Here is an 18,954-nt window from a genome sequence, read left to right as displayed (position 1 = left end):
GGGGTAAGTGGAGCACCTCGGAGGGAGGGATGGGGGGTTTATGCCAAACAATGTGGAAAGAAGGGTGGATGCTTTGGAACGGAGCAGGCACCGGAGAGCAGCAGGATCCTCTCTTCCAGCTCTCTGGACAACCCTGCCTTCCCCAGCCTGCTCTTCCCATCCCAGTCCTGGCCCTGCAACTCCCATGGGATGCTGTTTGCCACACCATGCTCTAAGGAGCATAGGGATGACACTTCCAGGCTCCAGCCTCAGGAGCCTGGCTCATCCCGCTCGCACACGGATGCTCAGGAAAGGCTGGTGGTGCTCTTCCTGATGGGACCAGTGTTTGGGGTGGCAGATGGGTTTGATCTGATCCCTCTTTAGATGCATTTTGCTGCTTCCCATGGGACATTCCGGTGGGAAACCCATGGGAGTGCACCAGGGCTCCTGGCTGCAGACATGGAATCAGCCAGCTTAGGATCATCCAGTTCTCCATTGAGGATAACGTGGGTATGATGATGCCAGCATTTGCTGACCCAAATGCTTTGGGCCTCCTACACCTCCTGCTGATGAAGAAGTTGGCTTTCGGATGCGGATTGATCATGGATGCTCTTGTCTTGATACCAGGATCCGTGTTTCATGGACCCAGGGATGTGCATCTGTAACACTGATTCCAGGGGCATCCCAAAACCTTGGTGTCTCTAAGTGGAAATATCCCCTTCCCTTATCCTAATGGAGCTGGGGGGGGGGGGATACCGAGAGGCCACTGCTCTCACTGAGCCCACATGGTCCTGTCGGCTCTTCCCAAAGAATTCCCACCTGCCCACCCCACATGTAAGTGATTCCCTCCAGCAGCAGATGGGAATGATCCCAGGAACCCCAGGCACGGGCAAGGACCTCGGGGGCCCGCGCCCGAGATGGGTGCTGTGTTTTAAACAAGATGTTTTCCACTCCCGGGTTATTCCCTGTTACCGGGTAACACATTCCCGGAGCACAAATACGGGGCACGGAAAAGAGCTGCAAAGGCTTTTGCACCCCCTGGAGCAGGACAAACGGGCACCTAAAACCCCCCTCCTCCGGCAGCTGCCGATGTAAATCCCAGCTGGGATTCGAAGCCAGGCTGAGATTTAGCCTTTGTTTTTCATTGCTGTACCCATTGCTCCCAAGGAAGATGTGCTACTCCTCAGCCAGCAGCTCCAGTGCCCAAAGGGGCTGCAGGAAACCTGGAGAGGGGCTTTGGACAAGGGCCTGTAGGGACAGGACAGCCAGAAGTGCCATGGATCCTCAATGGATCAAAAAGTCCATTTCCCTGCAGGAATGCAGCCGGGCTCTTGGGAAGCCAATGGGCACGTCCTGGTGTCCATTGACCCCTGGGGCCACCTTTGGCCAGTGCTGTGTTTGTGTGCAGGCCTCTGGATAAGTGTTCCCTGTGGGGTAACATCCCATAGGGAAAAGCACAGCACTTTGCCAGCCTCATTCACCCCATAGGGGTGCACGTGGAGGGTGGCAAGGAAGGAAAAGAGCCAAGGAGTGGTGTGATCCCAGGAGCCCACCTCTTCCATGGGCGCCCACCTCTTCCATGGGCTCCCCCCTTTGCCACTGGCCGTGTCCCTCCTCCTGCTGCTCTTGGCTGGGTTTGAGCCTGGCTAAATTTAGGTGGATCTATTTCAACACCATCCCCTGCCCTGCGGGGGGACAGGGACAGAGCAAAGGTGGCTGCAGAGGGAAGAGCCGGGAGCACCGTGCCCTGCGCTGGGAGCTGCTTCCCACACCAGCACCCTGGGGTTTATCCGGATCCGAGGCCATGGAGGTGCCCGGGATTGAGGGTGCCATTTCCACATGGACCAACCTGGCTGTCGCTTGGGGTAGAGCTGGGTGACGAGGACAAGCCCGTGTGTCCCGCTGGGAGCTGGGTCATCTCCAGAGCAGGCTGATGCTGGTGAGTGGGGCAGGGCTGGGGGAATGAGGAGCGGGATGTTGGGGTGCTCCAGGTCCCACGTGGCTCCAAACCGAGGGAGCCCTGCTTGGCCCAGCAGGAATCATCCCCCTCCCTTCACAGGTGCTTCCAGAGCATCTCCAACCCCTCTCCAGCCCCATTGGGATGGGGGCATCCCAAAGAGAGGCCCGTGGCAGGGCCTGGCCAGAGCCACGTTTCTCTGCTCCACAGTGACCATCCCTTTATCTATCTGTGAAGCCCAGGGACAGGTCCCCTCTGTGCCACCCCCTTTTGAGGGGACACCAGACCCTATGAGCTCCAAGATACACAGGGTCAGAGCTGGTGGAACACAGGCACCAGGCACCTGAGGAGGATTGGAGCACGCACTCAGTGCCTGCTGGTACCTTGTACCATGAGCTCTGGGTCTCACGTCCCCATGTCCCCATTGTCCCCTTCCAGCACAGCTTTGTCCTCACTGCCACAGCATCACCAGTGGGTCTGAAGCGTGTTCTCCCCCTGGATACCTGCCCCACGAGCCACGGATCCAGCTGGCAGCGATGGCTCTGTCCCTGTGCCAGCCACAACAACCAGCGGCAGAGGCAAAGGGAGCTGAAAGGTGCCAAATGGAGCTGCTGGGACTGAGATTTCCCCCTTTTGGGGGAGCGGGATGAGCTTTCCAGCTCTTTTCCCTGTCCCAGTTATGGTTTACGCTCTGGAGCAGTGGCAGTGGCAGTAGGATGGGCTCCTTGGGCTGCCTGGGGTACCAGGGTCCATCTCCATGGATGTGCTGTGAGAGGCTCATCTCACACAAGCTGAGGGGGAGGAAAAGATCAAGCAATCCTGATTTCCACGGCAGGGGCTGGACCTGGATGAGCTTTAAGGTCCCTTCAACCCAAGCCATTCCAGGATTCCATAAATTTGGCTTTTCCACTCTTGTCCCCATGCTCCAAACCTTCATTTTGGTGGCGACAGCACCAGGCCTGATGCAGCCCCTGTTGCACCTCACAACGTTGGGGTTCTCCACATTCCTCAGCTCCTCACATCCCTGCTGTGACATCCCTGGAGCTTACGGATCCTCTCCATGGAAGCTGTGACCTCCTGACACGCTGCCTCAGGATGCAGGATGGGAGCTGCAGGCTTGGAAGCAGTCACAACCCCAAATCCATGGGGATTTTGGTACCTCCAGCAGCTCCCATCAGATCCCACCTCCCCTTTGCTTCCAGGGGCTGTGCTGAATGAAGGGGACACAAGGCAGAGGGTGAGCACCCCCCGGGCTCTGCATGGATTGGAATGGGGAAACCTGCCTGCAGTAAGAGCCCAGGGCAACGGGAGCATCCCGGCTTCTTCCTCCGAGTGCTCTTCCTCCTCCTCTTCTGCAGGCATGGTAAGGAACTGCATGGACAGAGCCATAGGTACCCACAGGAGCATCAGGGGGGTAACTGGGAGCTGACTGGAGGGAGTGGAAGATGCTCTCATTGCAGGAAACTTGGGCAGGATCCGAGTGCCCAGAGGGAAGCATGCCCACCAGCATCACCCAGGGAACCCTCCATCCCCCTGCTCTCCCGCAGAGGTGTTTTCCCTTTTCCCTCTATTATATCCCAAGACAAACCAGGGAGCAGCCACATTCCAAGGTCTCCTAGTGACAAGCACCAGCCGTATCCATCCCTCCATCCCTCGCTTTCCTTCCTGCATCCCAGGGACTGTGCTATGGGTGAGCTCACCTTGCCCTGCCCATTCTGCATTCCCTTATGGATAGGGCAGCTGTTCCTAAATGACGCCTATTGGGATGAGCTCCTCAGCTCTCCTGGAGCTGTGGTACCTGGCACTGCCTTCTGCAGCATGGAGGCAGCACGAGTGAGGGGCAGGATGTCCTCAGTGCAGCCAAGCAGCTCACTCAATGCAACCGCACATCCCGGCCAAGGCTGAAATGGGAAGAAGGGGTTTCCCCAGCTCAGACATTCCCGTTTGTCCCCGGGAAGCCCCGGGGTGAAGAATCCCTCTTGGAGCCACGTCCCGGGGCCACAGGCATAGCTCGTGCTCTGGCACTCAGCCGTGCTCGTGTCCCGGGTACCATCCAACTGGATACAGGACTCCCAGTGACTTTCCTGCAGCAGGAAAACCGGGATTTATTCCCTTGCAGCATCATCCAAACAGGCCATGGAGCTAATTACAACAGATTCAGGGCACCCTAATGACTTCCCTCTGCCGGCTTCCTGCAGCAGGAAAACCGGGATTCATTCCCAGGCATCATTCAAACAGCCCACAGGCTTAGTTCCAGCAGGGAGATATGGAAGCGCCTCCGTCACGAGATGCTGGGAGGGGAAGGGGCTGCCCTTTCCCACCTTTACACTGCATCCCGTGCCTTCCAGTGTCCTCCCAGTGCAAGATCCTGCGCTGCAACTCAGAGTACGTGGCGGCCACGCTGAACCTGCGTGGCACCGACCGCAGCGCCGGCTACTGCGATGCCCTGCGCTCCTACTCCCGCTGCACCCGCAGGACGGCGCGCACGTGCCGCGGGGACCTGGCCTATCACTCTGCTGTGCACGGCATCGAGGACCTCATGATCCACAACAACTGCTCCAAAGAAGGTCCCACATCCCCGCCCCGGCCCCGGCCCCCTCCCAACCACCAGGGCTTGGAGCCTCTCGCTATGTGTGACTACGAGAAGAGCTTTGTCTACAAGCATGGCCAAGCGCCCAGCTACCAGCACTGCGCCGCCTTCGGGGACCCCCACATCCGCACGTTCCACGATGACTTCCACACGTGCCGGGTGGAGGGCTCCTGGCCTCTCCTGGACAACGAGTACCTGTTCGTGCAAGCAACCAGCTCACCGGTGGCCAAGGGCTCCAACGCAACGGTCACCAGCAAGGTAACGCTTGGGGATGCTTGGGGATGGTGGGGATGCAGGAAGGGCTTAGGGTGCTTCCTACACCCTCTAAAGTGGCTGGAGGGCAGGTTAACCCACATGGGAGCAGCAACGAGGGTCTGCATGAAGGACTGGGATGAAGGACATTCCCCATGGAGCTGGATGAGCTTTAAGGTCCCTTCTGACCCAAAGCATCCTATGAGTAGCAGGAAACACTGAAACAGGTTGCCCAGAGGAGCTGTGGTTGCTCCATCAAGGCCAAGGTTGGATGGGGCTTGGAACAACCTGGTCTAGTAGTGGCTTTAGATGACCTTTAAGGCCCTTTCCAACCCAAACCACTCTGTTATTCCATGAGTGCCGTTTTCCCCAAGGGACTGTGCCAGTGGGGGAAAGCTGGATGAGGGATGGGGCCAAGACCAGCAAGATGAACCCCACTGCGATACGCTCTCTTGCAGCTCACCATCATATTCAAGAACATGAAGGAGTGCATCGACCAGAAGGTCTACCAGGCGGAGATAGACAACCTCCCCGCTGCCTTTGAGGACGGCTCGGTGAACGGCGGCGAGAGGCCAGGCGGGAGCAGCCTGGCCATCCGGGAGCGCAGCGCCGGGCGGCACGTGGAGATCCGCGCGCAATACATCGGCACCACCATCGCGGTGCGCCAGGCCGGCCGCCAGCTCTCCTTCTCCATCCGGGCGGCCGAGGAGGTGGCGCGAGCCTTCACGGAGGAGCAGGACCTGCAGCTCTGCGTCACCGGGTGCCCCCGCAGCCAGCGCATCTCCCGCTCCGAGTGCTGCCGGGGACTGGTGGCGGCCGACGTGGCACGAGCCTTGTGCAAGGAGATGCTGCCCGTGGAGGACGTCTACTTCCAGTCGTGTGTGTTCGATGTGGTGACCTCCGGCGATGCCAACTTCACCATGGCAGCCCATGGAGCACTGGAGGATGCCAGGGTCTTCCTTCCCAACGCGGAGAAGCTGCACATCTTCCAGGCTGGGGCGGGCTGCCCACGGGTGTCTTCTTCTTCCTTCCTCCTCCTCCTCCTCACCTCTGGTCTTTGGGTTGTTCTGTTGCACTTTTAGCTCCAGGTGGCGTTGTGTACAACTCAGGGGACACATCCAGCCCTTCCACCAGCCTGCCCATAGGGGTAACATGTGCTGGCTCCAGACCCATGCCTTGCAGATGGAGATCATCTCAGATCAAGCGCTTCCATGGCAAGAAGGAATCAGAGGCCTTTGGAGTGAGGCACCGGTTGCACTGACTGAACCCAGTTCCTCTCCTGAAGGCAGATCTGCTCTTGGGTTCCTTTTCCTAGCGGGCACATTGCAGCCATAGCAAAGAAGAGGTACCCAGGATGAAAACCTCTCTGACCCTCAAAGCTTTCCCATAGACTTGCACTTCTCCACTGTTCCTACAGCAGACTTTACCCAGGAACCCAACAGATCCAGGAATAATGAGCTCAAAGCCCAGTTTTAAGCAGTCAAAACTTGTTTGGTGGATCTGGGCCACTTTATCAGCTGCTCCCAAAGCGATGCTGGAGCAGAGCAAGGCAATGAGTGGGTGAGTGGAGCGTTGAGATTTTGGAGCTGTGAATCAACCGTTTCGGGCTGTATCCTCCTCTCTTGGGATCAGCAGCATGCTGGTTTCCAGCGCTGGGAGCTGCAGGGTATCAGGTCTCTGACCTTTCAGGCCATTTGCTATTGCCCCTTCTTGCCTTGGCACTCGATGTATCTAGTCCTGGACTTTGGACCAGCGCTGAGTTCCAGGGAGGAAAAACACCCCTTGGTGTCCCTCTCCCTTGGGATTCCCTGTCACTGTCTCAATCCAACCCAGCCATTGGGGTTCACTTGCAGAAGAGGATTAATAATGGAGACCCGGAGCTCTATCAGTGGGCAGATGAATGTGGAGGGGAGGCCCAAAGAGATGTTTAATGTATGGAACAGGTTTTAAGAGTTCCATATGATAAGAAATCTTTGCCGTATGCAAAGACTTCTTCTTTTCCCATTAAAGAACCTGGAACCAGCAGAAGAAGCTTGCAAAGCCTTTCGGAGGCAGAGAACTCCCAGGGGGACGAAAGGGATGCAGGAACGGATGCGCCAAGCTCTAGGGCTGCTTTTCCAGCTCCTATTTCCCATCTGCAGTTCCCTTGCTCAGTGCTTTGGGTCTGTTCATCCCCTGGTTCTTCTGCAGGGAGCACAGAGAGTCAATATGGGAAGATGTCGTGGATCCCTCAGCATCTTCCCTCCTCCACACAGGGACGAGCGGGAATGTTGTTCCATCGCCTGCTTGGTGCTCACTGATCCCCCAAGGTTTTGACATTAAAGTGTCTATTTTTGAAGCCCTCATTTCCTGTCATCTGTGTCTTTATTCCTTTGCTGGGCAGCAGCAGGTGAAGATATTAATATCTCGCCTTCCACCCACTGCTCCTTTTAGCTCTGGAGCCACTCGTGCTCTATATACACATGCACTGAATGAGGAGAGGACGCCAACCAGCCCTGCACTCCAGCACGTTCCCATGGGCACAATGTTCTCCCTAGGGATAAAACCCAGCATTGATCGTGCTGCAGCTCCTTAGAGAACCCGGATTCACTTGGCCTGGTCTTAAAAGGTGCGACACTTCCAGGGTGAAGGGTCTGCAACAGCACCCAGGGATGCTACACAACATCCTGGTCATGCCACAGGGACACATTTGATGATGTGGGTTATGATGATCCTTTAGATTTTGGCCAATGGAGCCGATCAACAGGAATGTTCTAGGGAAAGGGAGATTTTCCTAACGGAGAGATGAGGAATTGGACAAGAGAAGGTTCAGGGGGGACCTGATGGCTCCCTACAACTGCCTGACAGGAGGATGGAGCCAGGAGGGGCTGGGCTCTGCTCCCAAGGGATGGGACAAGATGAAATGGCCTCAAGCTGCACCAGGGCAGGTTTAGATGGAGACTGGGAAGAGTTTATCCACCTAAAGGGTGCTCAGGCGTTGGAACAGGCTGCCCAGGGCAGTGCTGGAGTCACTGTCCCTGCAAGTGTTCCCAAACCATGCAGACAAGACCCTCAGTGCCATGGGTTAGTGCTGGGGAGCAGTTGGACCTGCTGATTCCATGATTTTCTGATCATAGGAATATATATAATATCTCCTCATAGGGCTTCCTAACACTAAACCATACTAGGAGCATCATCCAGATGCTCCTTGAAGGGATGACTTTGGCCAGCACCCTATGGAAGGGCTGAAAGAGACCCTAAAATAGACCATGCTGAGGGCTGAAGTTCTGATTGTGCTTCAGCAGGTATTGGGCACCCACAACACATCACAAGGCCACCTCACATGGGACACAGATTAAACCCGAGCTGCAGCATCAAAGGGGACGGCGCCTGTTGTGTTCTCTGCATGCTCCACCTCTGCAGCAGCCCTTCCACAGCCCTGCGAGCACAGGAGGGACCTTTCCAGGCCTGGCACACTGGAGCCTGCGCTAAGGGAGCGGAACGTAGGCATGGATCCAAGCACCCTGATGTCAACAGGAGCATTTCCATTGACGTCAGTAGGCTGGGATCGAGCCCTTCCATGGCCCGGCTTATGTCACCTGCTGCAACAGACACCAGCATCTTCCACAACAAGCCCACTTTGGACCATTCTGCACCCACACTCCCAACCTGGGCTGTTGGAGCAAGGGAATTCCTGGCCTGGATCCAACCTGAGATCTTCCTGTCCTGGAAGATGGTTGCCTTGCAGGAAGGGGTGAGAAGCCTGGGACTGTCTGCTCCACTTTGATCCCATCTCATTCCAGCTTCTAGTAAGGAAAGACGTGCCAGGGCATGAGGTGCAGCAGCCAAACCTGCTGCTTCTATGGGTCATAAACTACTCTGACCATCATACACATTGGGCAATGTCACCAGCAGGGACCAGGGATGGGGACAGTGGCTGAAACATGGGATGTTTCTTCATGTTTCTCCTCGTTTGGTATGGAAAAACTATCTCAGAGCACAGAAGGGAAATGAACTGGAGATAAACTGCCAATGGCATTTGGACCTACAGAGATACACATGGTTTTGAGCCTCTTGCAGCCATTCGCTCCTTACAGATACCCAAAGTAAAGCTCAATGCTAAACATACTCATGGAGCATCATCAAAACACAAGGGATTAGCTCAGGGCAGCCAAATTGAGACCAGTCTCACTTAACCATGGTTCCTTGGACAGGGCAGGCCAAATATACCCATACCCTGGGTCTTGTCCGTGCAACCCACCCGGGGGCATGGGGAATCCCTCCTGTGTCATTCCCGGCCAGGCCTCTAGATGTCCACACAACCCAAAGGACGAGGTCCTCACCCCGAGCCACCACCGAACGCTCCCAGGACGGTTCCATCCCAGCCCGGTTTTGCTGGGCTCAGTGAGGGTGAAGGAGGTCAAGGAGGGGGTCCCCACACCCCAGTTGTAGCCACCCAACCTGGTTCTCTACATCCACATCATCTCCATCTGATGTTGGGGGTGAGCATCTCCAGTGAGAGTCCCCTTGCTCCCATTCACACACTGGGAGCCTTGGAGTAACTTTGGGTGCTAAAAGGGAGGAAATTCCCCCATTTCCCTGCTCTCTCCAGCATCTTCCAAGGAACAAAGGGATGAAGCAGGGATGGAATCGCAGGAAAACTTTTGTTTTACGCTGCTTTTCCCTCCCTTCAGGCCGCAAAAGGCAAAGGGGAGCCCTTTGTGGACCCGTCTGGCCATGGGAGGAGCTGGATTTACTCTCAGAAGGGGAAGGTTTGGCCGATGGAGCCCAGGAGAGGTCACGCTCTCCCAGCGGGAGGAAAGAGCTTAAGCAGAGTTGGGAGCAGATGATGGACACGGGACTTTCCACGCTCTGCTTCAAATTCCTCCTTGTTTATGGCTCGGTTCAGGCTCTCGTCACAGGCTCCGGTTATCCCTTCCTCTGTTACAGCACTGCCTGCAAGAGAAGTGACCACATCCCACCACAGCAAAGAGCCGCCGGCGCCTGTGTCCGAGCTGGGAATTCCGAGAGGAATTCTCCCTGCTCAACACGGGGAAAAGGGGATCTTGATCCATGATCCGGCCACGAAGCCCTGTGCACCCCTGTATGCAGAGATACATGGAATGAGATGGGTTGGGAGGGACTTTAAAGCTCATGCAAAGCCAAGGTCATGGGACAAGCGGTGGCCTCCCAGGAGCCACCCAAGCCCTGGAGCCGCTTGTTTTCCAGTGGAATCGTGAGATTTATCCATCATGTTCCCTGTGCACAAACAACCTCGCCAGAGGAAATGCCTTTTCCAGCCCCGTTCCCGACCAGGCACATTCTGTCCCATTGTGAATCCCTTCCTGCCCCACTCCTCCCCTCCTCGCTGCCTGGAATTTGCTGGAAGCAGCCATATATGGTGAAAACCATGGCGAAAACTCCATGGAGAGGCTACAGCCCCGGCATGGACCCACCGTGTATCCCAGGTCGGGATCCTGGTGCCAGCTGGGATAAAGGACACTGTGCCAGGAGAGGAGTTTTGACTCCCAATAAGCTAAACCAGGGAATAGCCAAGAAAAAAAGGCTTTTGTCCACGCCAGGCTTTTCTCCCAGGTGGGATCCAGACGGATGGTGGGAATCAGGGCAGTTTTTCAGGAATCAGGATCAGTTGCTCTTGCGCTGCCCAGTTCCTCCTCCGTGACCCACGCAGCAGCACCAGCTCCCCATGAGTCACCCCAGGGCCTGGCTTCTCCCTCAACCCAACCCCGAAGCTCTGAAACCCGGCTATTCCCAGTGCCTAAGGCAGCATTCCCAGCCATGCGGGCAGGAACACCGGGACAAGGCTCTGGCTGTTCTCTTCATCCACCTTTGCTCACAATTAAGGTGGGGGGAGGATGCTCCAAGCAGCGTTCCCTGTGGGAAATAAGCTGAAAAGAGGGAAAATGCCTTAAAATAGCTTAGGAAACTCCCAAAAGCTGTTCCCTAGAATTCCCAGGGGCTTCTCTTCCAATGCCCTTGATGTGTTTGAAGGGGACACTTTGAAGTTTCCTTGTTTTCACAGTATAGAATTCCTCAGCTTTTCCAACCCTCTTGTCGAAGCCAGGGTGGGAAACGTGAAGCGTGTTCCTTAGGACATTATGGAGTGGGCAGGAATTGCCAGCTGGATAAGGGTTAGGAGAGCAAAGGGCAAGGGCTGATTGACAGCTAAAGAGAGGACCTGGGCTGTGGAACGTGCCTTTGACAGTGTCTTTGGCAAGCTGAGGCCTCCATCATCCTTTGACATTGCTGGAATGTGCTTTACTGTCCATGAGCAGAGCCAGGGGCTGGATATGGCTCCCATGGATAGATGGGCACCAAAGGAAACCGGAGAAGGAGAGCGTAAACAGGGCTCCTATGGCGCAGATCCAAGCCGGGGGCTTTGGGATCAAATATCCCGGAGCTGGCAAGGCTGGGAAGCAGAGTTTCTCCTTGTTTTGCCAAATCAGAACAAATACATTCTTCTTTAACCCAGCACGTTTTTCCTGGTGCGCAGTGGGATCCGATGGGATGAGATCGCTGGCACCAGGGAAAAGGTGCAGTTCTTCTATGATGGACCCTGTTGGGATCTGATTTGCTCCCAGAAAGGGAATTTGTCCTGTGGCTTGGCAGGAGAACAGTTTATACCCTGCACCTTATCAGTTTATGCTATCAGGTGTGAATTGACTCCGGGGAAGGACTGGATAGGGAGCAAGAAAAACAAGGAGCGTGCCAGGAACACAGGGACAAACAAGCTCCAGAGGACAATGGAGACAACGACGCACTAAACTCCGTCCTTTTTCCTCAGGCCGGGTGGGGAGGCCTCGGGAACCCCCGTTTTCCATTCTTGCTCCCAAACGCCCACTGTTTTCCCATTTCCTGAGCTGTTAAAGGATTAATGGCTTGGAAAACCAAGGGGCAAAAGAGCCCGCCCTTGCCCGGGAGGGGTAACTGTGCAGGGAAATGAGCTGGGAAAGCACACTGGAGGGTTTCTTGGTGTTGAAAGGCTCCTCTGGGGACAATGCACTGTCCTGCCCCCCACTTCCCAGCTGGAAAACAGGGAGGGGGCTGCGCTGACCATGGGGTGTGGGCTGCGCTGACCATGGGGTGTGGTGTTCGCCACCTCTTTTTCTCCTTCTTGAGGAGCAATACATCCACCCCACCGTGTTTTATACAGCACCGTGGATGGGGAGAGGCCTCTCCAAGGTGAGGTTTTGGTCCCCAACCCCAAATCCGCCTTTTTTAACCCCAAATAATGGGGGGGGGGGGGGCACACACCGGGCTGAGGGGAGACCAAGGCGGAAGGTGGGAACACCGGGGGGGGGCTGGGGAAGGGGGGGGGGAGCCCCCATTGGGCTGACGGCAGCCCCGGGACCGCTCCCAGTTCACCCAGTACCGGCCCGGGCTGGGAGCGGCTTCCCCCGCCCTCCTGCCTGGGAACATGACATCCTGTCCCCTGCTCCCCATTGGCCACCGCCGCCTGCAGTGCTCGCTCCCCATTGGCCCGCCGCGCTGTCACTCCGCCCCCTTCACCTTCTCCCCTCCTCCCTCCTCTCCGCTGAGCACGCTCCCCTCTTCTTCACACGCTGTCCACGCTCCGCACTCTGCGCTCTGATTGGCCGGCGGGCTTGTAAACAAGGCGGCCGCAGCCAATGGCGGCGCTGATCACGCGGGCAGCACGCCTGTCCACGCGCCCTCGCTGTGGCGCCGCTGGCATCCACAGGCGCGGGCGGAGGCGGGGCCGCGCGGCTGAGGCTATAAAAGGGCCGCGGCGGGCGGGGGCCCCGCTCAGAGCGCCCTGGAGCAGCGGAGGGAGCGCGACTCGTGCGAGCTCGCGGACGGCGGAGCCGAGGGTTCGAGACCCCGTCGCGACCGAAAGCAACCGGTTTCCGGGCTCTTTTCCTCCTCAAGAGGTGAAAGCAGCTCCGCTCAGCCATGGTGATGTTCAAGAAGGTGAAGACCTTCGTGATGACCTTCAGTGAGCCGGAGAAGATCTACTGCAGCGGGGAGAAGGTGGTGGGACGGATACTGGTGGAGGTGGCCGAGGTCACTCGCGTCAACGCCGTCAAGGTGCTGGCCTGCGGGGTGGCCAAAGTGAACTGGACCAAAGGGCCCCAGCAGTGCAGGCAGGAGATGGAGTACCTGCGCTTCGAGGATGTCCTGAGCCTGGAGGAGCAGCCCACTGGTGAGGATATGGGGCTGGGAGGTGGGGAGGGAAGGGCTGGAAGGGGTTTTTCCTGGTTGGGAGGTTGAGCAGTCATGGGTGAGTTGTGCTGAGCAGGCTGAGTGGGGTTGGATGGTGGTGGAGTCCTAAGAGGAATAAGGATGTTCATTGAAACTTGTGCAACAAAAGGGCTTGGCTAAGACAGGCTCAAAGTTGGAAAGCTGGGGGCTAAAACTAAAGCATAGAGAAACCACTGAGTGTTCTGGGGCGCAGGGAACAGGCGCGGAGTTGGCCTCGGCTGGGGAGCCTCACCCAAGGGCCAGAGTCTCTTCCTCTGGGCATGGAGAGCTCCTTCTGCAGCGCTCCCATTGGGAAGGCACGAGCGAGGGACGTGACCAAGTGTCCCACGAGATAACGGGGGTGACGTGAAGTCTTGGCAATAGAGAGCAGTGGGAACAGGGTGTTGGCTGCAGCCCATCGGGAAGTGGTGTCCCAGCCGCGGGCAGGGATGTTGTAAGCAATGAGGAGACAGGGCTGTCCTGGGGGCAGGTGGAGGCAGCTCTTGGCCAACAGCTTCCCTTGCTCCTCCCCTGTGTGAGCAGAGCTGAGGGGAGCACTGAGGAATGAAACTGGTCCTTCTCACACTTCTCTTCCCCTTTTCTTTCCCAGATGGGGATGGCTCCGTGATCCTGAGACCTGGCAACAAATATGAGTACAAGTTTGGATTCGAGCTTCCCCAGGGGTAAGTCTTTGATGGAACCCTGCTTCTTAAAATGGGATAGGGATGGAGAAGAAGCTTCCTGTTGCCTTAGCTGTGCATGACGAGCCTCTCTTTCCACAGTCCCCTGGGCACCACCTTCAAGGGGAAGTATGGCTGTGTGGATTACTGGGTCAAGGCTTTCCTGGAGCGCCCATCCTATCCCACTCAAGAGATCAAGAAGCGCTTCGAGGTGATGGACCCAGTCGATGTGAACACCCCAGAGCTTCTGGTAAGTGCTGGCTGTCTCCAGGCATCCCAGGGAGAGGAGCCTTCGGGCAGGGTCGCTCCGACCTCTAGCATTAAGGCTCCTCTAATGGGCTTTGTTGCTGAGTGGAGATTAAATACTTAGTTCTTAAGCTCTCGTTGCTACTAGCAATGTACACCAGGGTGGATAAAGGGAAGCACTTGTTTCACTGCGAGACACTCAAACCTCATGGGGAATTGGAAGCTTTGCTTGGAAAACCCAGAGGAGCAGGATGGGAATGGCGGATGGGTTCCACCTGGGTAACAGTCTCTCTCCTCCACAGTCTCCAGTTGCTGCCAAGAAGGAGAAGAAGGTGTCGTGCATGTTCATCCCCGATGGGCGTGTGTCTGTCAGTGCTCAGATCGACAGGAAGGGGTTTTGTGATGGTAAGAGCCTCTTGCAGCAGGGGAACAAGCAGAGCTGGGTGGAGGAGATACTGAAAGTGGACATCCCGCAAGGAAAAGGCTCCAGTCTTAACACCCAATGTGGTTCCTTCCCCAGGCGATGACATCTGCATCAACGCCGACTTCGAGAACACATGCTCGCGCATCGTGGTGCCCAAGGCAGCCATCATAGCCAAGCACACCTACCTGGCCAACGGGCAGACCAAGGTCTTCACCCAGAAGCTCTCCTGTGTCCGGGGCAACCACATCATCTCGGGCATGTCAGAGTCCTGGCGGGGCAAAACTATCAGAGTGAAAAAGCTCAAACCTTCCATCTTGGGCTGCAACATCCTGCGTGTGGAGTACTTCCTGCAGGTGAGCACCGTGGGACCCTGCTTGTTTTGGGGGTGAAGCCTCCTTGTTTTTGGAGCCCAACATCCCTTACATCTCCTGGTCTCACCCTCACAGATCTATGTAAGCGTCCCGGGCTCCAAGAAGATCATCCTGGAGCTGCCCCTGGTCATCGGCAGCCGCTCGGGCATTGGCAGCCGCAGCTCCAGCATGGCCAGTCAGGCCAGCTCTGAGATGAGCTGGGTGAACCTGAACCTTCCCGATGCTCCTGAAGGTGAGTGCTGAACCCCACAGCTCAGGGTTGGGGGGCTCAGGGGTGCTGGGGGTGCAGCAGTGAGCTCATGGCTCCCTCCATCCCTGCAGCACCTCCGTGCTACCTGGACATTGTCCCTGAGGACCATCGCCTGGAGAGTCCCACCACACCGCTGCTGGATGACACCGACAGCTTCGACAGCCCCATCTTCATGTATGCACCCGAGTTCAAGTTCATGCCACCACCCACCTATACGGAGGTGAGCGGGGTGAAGACAATGGATGGTGTTTCCCATTGGGATGAAATAGATCCCTTGGGATCTACAGAGCCTGCTCTCTTTCCTCCCTCAGGTGGATCCCTGCATCGCCAACAACAATGTGCAGTGAGGTGAGAGTGACTCTTCCTGCTTTTTCCGGACTGCTGCTGGCCGCCACGCAGTCCCAGCGCCCTGCCCCGGGCAGTGGGCATGGAGGAGGTGCTGCAGCGTCCTTCCGAGCCTGGGTGTTCCCTCGGGACCTCGCCTTGCTGCCGGAATCCTGTGGAAAAACCAGTCCCAAACCCCTGAGGTGCTTCCCTGGAAATGGGGGAGCCTCGAGGTGGAGGTTGCAGAGCCAAGGGGGAGAAGAGGCAGATCCAACCCAAAGAGACTTGATTCCAAAGCAAAACCAAGCCATGGACGCTGTTCATAGGGATATAGCGCTGCCTCTGATCCAATTTGATCCACCATCCTCAGGGACCTCGGTGCTGTGCCGGGATGTGCCATGAGCATAGTTGGTTGTTGGTCTTGAGCGTTGTTGCTGCTGCCACAATAGAGAGGCCACAATGGAGGGAGGCCTCCTGTGGAGGTCGAGTTGTTCCCGAGTGCTGGAACCAAACTCCATCGGCTCTTCCCTGGGAAAGGAAGAGCTCTGGAATCTGGAATGCCTCCAGTGTTGGCCATATGGCAGCAAGTTCTTTTTGTACTTGTTTTGTAGTTAGTTGTGGGGGGGAGGGGCTCTTTTGTACCACTGACACCGTGTGCCCCTGTGGGGTGACGTTTGTAATAAAGATCCAATGCGATTGTCAGGCTCTGGAGTCATGGAATGGGTGGGGTGGGAATGGGCCTTTACAGCTCATCTGCAGCCACGGGCAGGGACCCCTTCCACCGGAGCAGGATGCTCCAAGCCCTGTGTCCAACCTTGCCTTGAGCACTGCCAGGGATGGGGCAGCCACAGCTTCTCTGGGCACCCTGTGCCAGCGCCTCAGCACCCTCACAGGGAAGAGCTTCTGCCTAAGAGCTCAGCTCAGTCTCCCCTCGGGCAGGTTAAAGCCATTCCCCTTGGCCTGTCCCTACAGGCCCTTGTCCCAAGCCCCTCTCCAGGTTTCCTGCAGCCCCTTCAGGCACTGGGGCTGCTCTCAGGTCTCCCCTTCAGGAGCCTTCTCTTCTCCAGGCTGCCCCAGCCCAGCTCTCTCAGCCTGGCTCCATGGCAGAGCTGCTCCAGCCCTCGCAGCAGCTCCGGGGCCTCCTCTGTCACCCCAGAGCTGGAGGCAGCGGTTGTGGGGTGGGGGGGTTATCCCGATGCCCCTCAAAGGAGCAGTTTTCTCACCCCAGGATCCGCAGCTCCCGCTCCCCCCGCGCTGTTTTCCGGGGGATGTGGGTGAAAGTTGACGCTGGATCGAGGAACGGGACCGGGAGAGGAAAAACAGCCTCGACCTTGGCTCCGCTCCTCACCCCTGCCCCACTTGGAGCCTGCCCCGGGCCCAGCGCCACGGCGCCGGCTCCCACCGGGCCTCAGTTTCCCCAGCACTTATCTCCCTGCAGGGCTCCGTGAGCTCTTATCTCTGCCGTGCCAGCCCGAGCACACGAGCACATCCCCACGGCTCCATCCGGGCCTCAGTTTCCCCCCCTGGCGTCGTGGTGCCCATTGCTCCAAGACCATGGCACCCGTTGCTCTGTCTCCTTGTGTGCCTCAGTTTCCCTCCCCAGGGGCACAGCACCCATTGCTCCAGCTCCCTTCGTGCCTCAGTTTCCCTCCCTGGGGTCCTGGTATCCATTACTCCAGTGCCGTAACACCCATTGCTCCAGCTCCTTCCGTGCCTCAGTTTCCTTCCGTGGGGTCATGGCACCCATTGCTCCAAGACCATGGCACCCATTGGTCTGTCTCCTTGTGTGCCTCAGTTTCCCTTTCCAGGGGCACAGCACCCATTGCTCTAGCTCCCTTCGTGCCTCAGTTTCCCTTCCCGGGGTCGTGGTACCCATTGCTCCAGGGCCATGCCTCCCAAGGCTCCAGATCCCTCCGTGCCTCAATTTTCTTCCCTGGGGTCATGGCACCCCTTGATCCAAGACCATGACACCCATTGCTCTTTCTCCTTGTGTGCCTCAGTTTCCCTCCCCAGGGGCACAGCACCCATTGCTCTGGAACCGCAGCACCCCTTGTTCCAGCTCCTGTGCCTCAGTTTCCCTTCCGGGGGTCATGGCAGCCATTGTTGCAAGACCATGGCACCCATTGCCTTCATTCATGCCTCAGTTTCCCTCCCTGAGATCATAGCACCCATTGTTCCAAGACCGTGTCTCCCACTGCTTCAGGGCCATGGCAGCCACTGCTCCAGCTCTCTCTGTGCCTCAGTTTCTCTTCCTGGGGCCATGGCTCCCATCGCTCCATGGCTCCCATCGCTCCATGGCATGGCTCCCATGGCTCCAGCTCCCTTCCTGCCTCAGTTTCCCTCCCCAGGAGTACAGCACCCATTCACTGCTCTGGAAGCTCAGCACCCATGGCTCCAGCTCCCTTCCTGCCTCAGTTTCCCTCCCCAGGGGCTCAGCACCCATTCACTGCTCTGGAAGCTCAGCACCCATCACTCCAGCTCCCTTCCTGCCTCAGTTTCCCTCCCCAGGGGCTCAGCACCCATTCACTGCTCTGGAAGCTCAGCACCCATTGCTCCAGCTCTCTCTGTGCCTCAGTTTCCCTCCTCAGGGGCTCAGCACCCATTCACTGTTCTGGAAGCTCAGCACCCATGGCTCCAGCTCCCTCTGTGCCTCAGTTTCCCTCCCCAGGGGCTCAGCACCCATTCACTGCTCTGGAAGCACAGCACCCATGGCTCCAGCTCCCTTCCTGCCTCAGTTTCCCTCCCCAGGGGCTCAGCACTCATTCACTGCTCTGGAAGCTCAGCACCCATGGCTCCAGCTCCCTTCCTGCCTCAGTTTCCCTCCCCAGGGGCTCAGCACCCATTCACTGTTCTGGAAGCTCAGCACCCATGGCTCCAGCTCCCTCTGTGCCTCAGTTTCCCTCCTCAGGGGCTCAGCACCCATTCACTGCTCTGGAAGCTCAGCACCCATGGCTCCAGCTCCCTCTGTGCCTCAGTTTCCCTCCCCAGGGGCTCAGCACCCATTCACTGCTCTGGAAGCACAGCACCCATGGCTCCAGCTCCCTTCCTGCCTCAGTTTCCCTCCCCAGGGGCTCAGCACTCATTCACTGCTCTGGAAGCTCAGCACCCATGGCTCCAGCTCCCTCTGTGCCTCAGTTTCCCTCCCCAGGGGCTCAGCACCCATTCACTGCTCTGGAAGCACAGCACCCATGGCTCCAGCTCCCTTCCTGCCTCAGTTTCCCTCCCCAGGGGCTCAGCACCCATTCACTGCTCTGGAAGCTCAGCACCCATGGCTCCAGCTCCCTCTATGCCTCAGTTTCCCTCCCCAGGGGCTCAGCACCCATTCACTGCTCTGGAAGCTCAGCACCCATGGCTCCAGCTCCCTTCCTGCCTCAGTTTCCCTCCCCAGGGGCTCAGCACTCATTCACTGCTCTGGAAGCTCAGCACCCATGGCTCCAGCTCCCTTCCTGCCTCAGTTTCCCTCCCCAGGAGTACAGCACCCATTCACTGCTCTGGAAGCTCAGCACCCATCACTCCAGCTCCCTTCCTGCCTCAGTTTCCCTCCCCAGGGGCTCAGCACCCATTCACTGTTCTGGAAGCTCAGCACCCATGGCTCCAGCTCCCTTCCTGCCTCAGTTTCCCTCCCCAGGGGCTCAGCACCCATTCACTGCTCTGGAAGCTCAGCACCCATTGCTCCAGCTCC

At 57.5% G+C, this 18,954-nt stretch overlaps 2 protein-coding genes across 3 annotated transcripts; both read left to right on the top strand.

Moving 5' to 3' along the window:
• The first annotated feature begins 1,745 nt into the window (after positions 1-1,745).
• On the top strand, positions 1,746-7,123 carry HJV (hemojuvelin BMP co-receptor). Of its 2 annotated transcripts, XM_062632667.1 has the most exons (4): positions 1,746-1,918; positions 3,139-3,299; positions 4,285-4,784; positions 5,237-7,123. In XM_062632667.1, the coding sequence occupies exons 2-4, from the start codon at positions 3,206-3,208 to the stop codon at positions 5,858-5,860; spliced, it is 1,218 nt and encodes a 405-aa protein (XP_062488651.1). In that variant the 5' UTR covers positions 1,746-1,918; positions 3,139-3,205; the 3' UTR covers positions 5,861-7,123. The 2 variants fall into 2 exon arrangements, with proteins under 2 accessions (XP_062488651.1, XP_062488652.1); XM_062632668.1 differs by lacking the exon at positions 3,139-3,299.
• Positions 7,124-12,540: 5,417 nt separating this feature from the next.
• Positions 12,541-15,444, top strand: TXNIP (thioredoxin interacting protein). Its single transcript, XM_062632666.1, has 8 exons — positions 12,541-12,939; positions 13,588-13,660; positions 13,760-13,907; positions 14,206-14,308; positions 14,424-14,680; positions 14,774-14,930; positions 15,020-15,168; positions 15,260-15,444. The coding sequence occupies exons 1-8, from the start codon at positions 12,690-12,692 to the stop codon at positions 15,293-15,295; spliced, it is 1,173 nt and encodes a 390-aa protein (XP_062488650.1). The 5' UTR covers positions 12,541-12,689; the 3' UTR covers positions 15,296-15,444.
• The last annotated feature ends 3,510 nt before the right edge of the window (positions 15,445-18,954 follow it).

Source organism: Pezoporus occidentalis, unplaced genomic scaffold (genome assembly GCF_034315485.1).
Source record: "Pezoporus occidentalis ecotype Australia unplaced genomic scaffold, CSIRO_AGI_Poc_V1 ctg393, whole genome shotgun sequence".
Taxonomy (NCBI): Eukaryota; Metazoa; Chordata; class Aves; order Psittaciformes; family Psittacidae; genus Pezoporus; species Pezoporus occidentalis.
The sequence above is the reverse complement of the archived record's forward strand: the minus strand, read 5'-3'. Positions and strand labels throughout refer to the sequence as shown.

Excerpts from the sequence above, each read along its gene's own strand:
- HJV (XM_062632667.1), top strand. The coding sequence starts at position 3,206 with ATGGGGAAACCTGCCTGCAGTAAGAGCCCAGGGCAACGGGAGCATCCC. Across the intron at positions 3,300-4,284 it reads CCTCCTCTTCTGCAGGCATG|TGTCCTCCCAGTGCAAGATC; the intron begins GTAAGGAACTGC and ends CGTGCCTTCCAG. Across the intron at positions 4,785-5,236 it reads ACGCAACGGTCACCAGCAAG|CTCACCATCATATTCAAGAA; the intron begins GTAACGCTTGGG and ends GCTCTCTTGCAG.
- TXNIP (XM_062632666.1), top strand. The coding sequence starts at position 12,690 with ATGGTGATGTTCAAGAAGGTGAAGACCTTCGTGATGACCTTCAGTGAG. Across the intron at positions 13,908-14,205 it reads TGAACACCCCAGAGCTTCTG|TCTCCAGTTGCTGCCAAGAA; the intron begins GTAAGTGCTGGC and ends TCTCCTCCACAG. Across the intron at positions 14,931-15,019 it reads CCTTCCCGATGCTCCTGAAG|CACCTCCGTGCTACCTGGAC; the intron begins GTGAGTGCTGAA and ends CCATCCCTGCAG.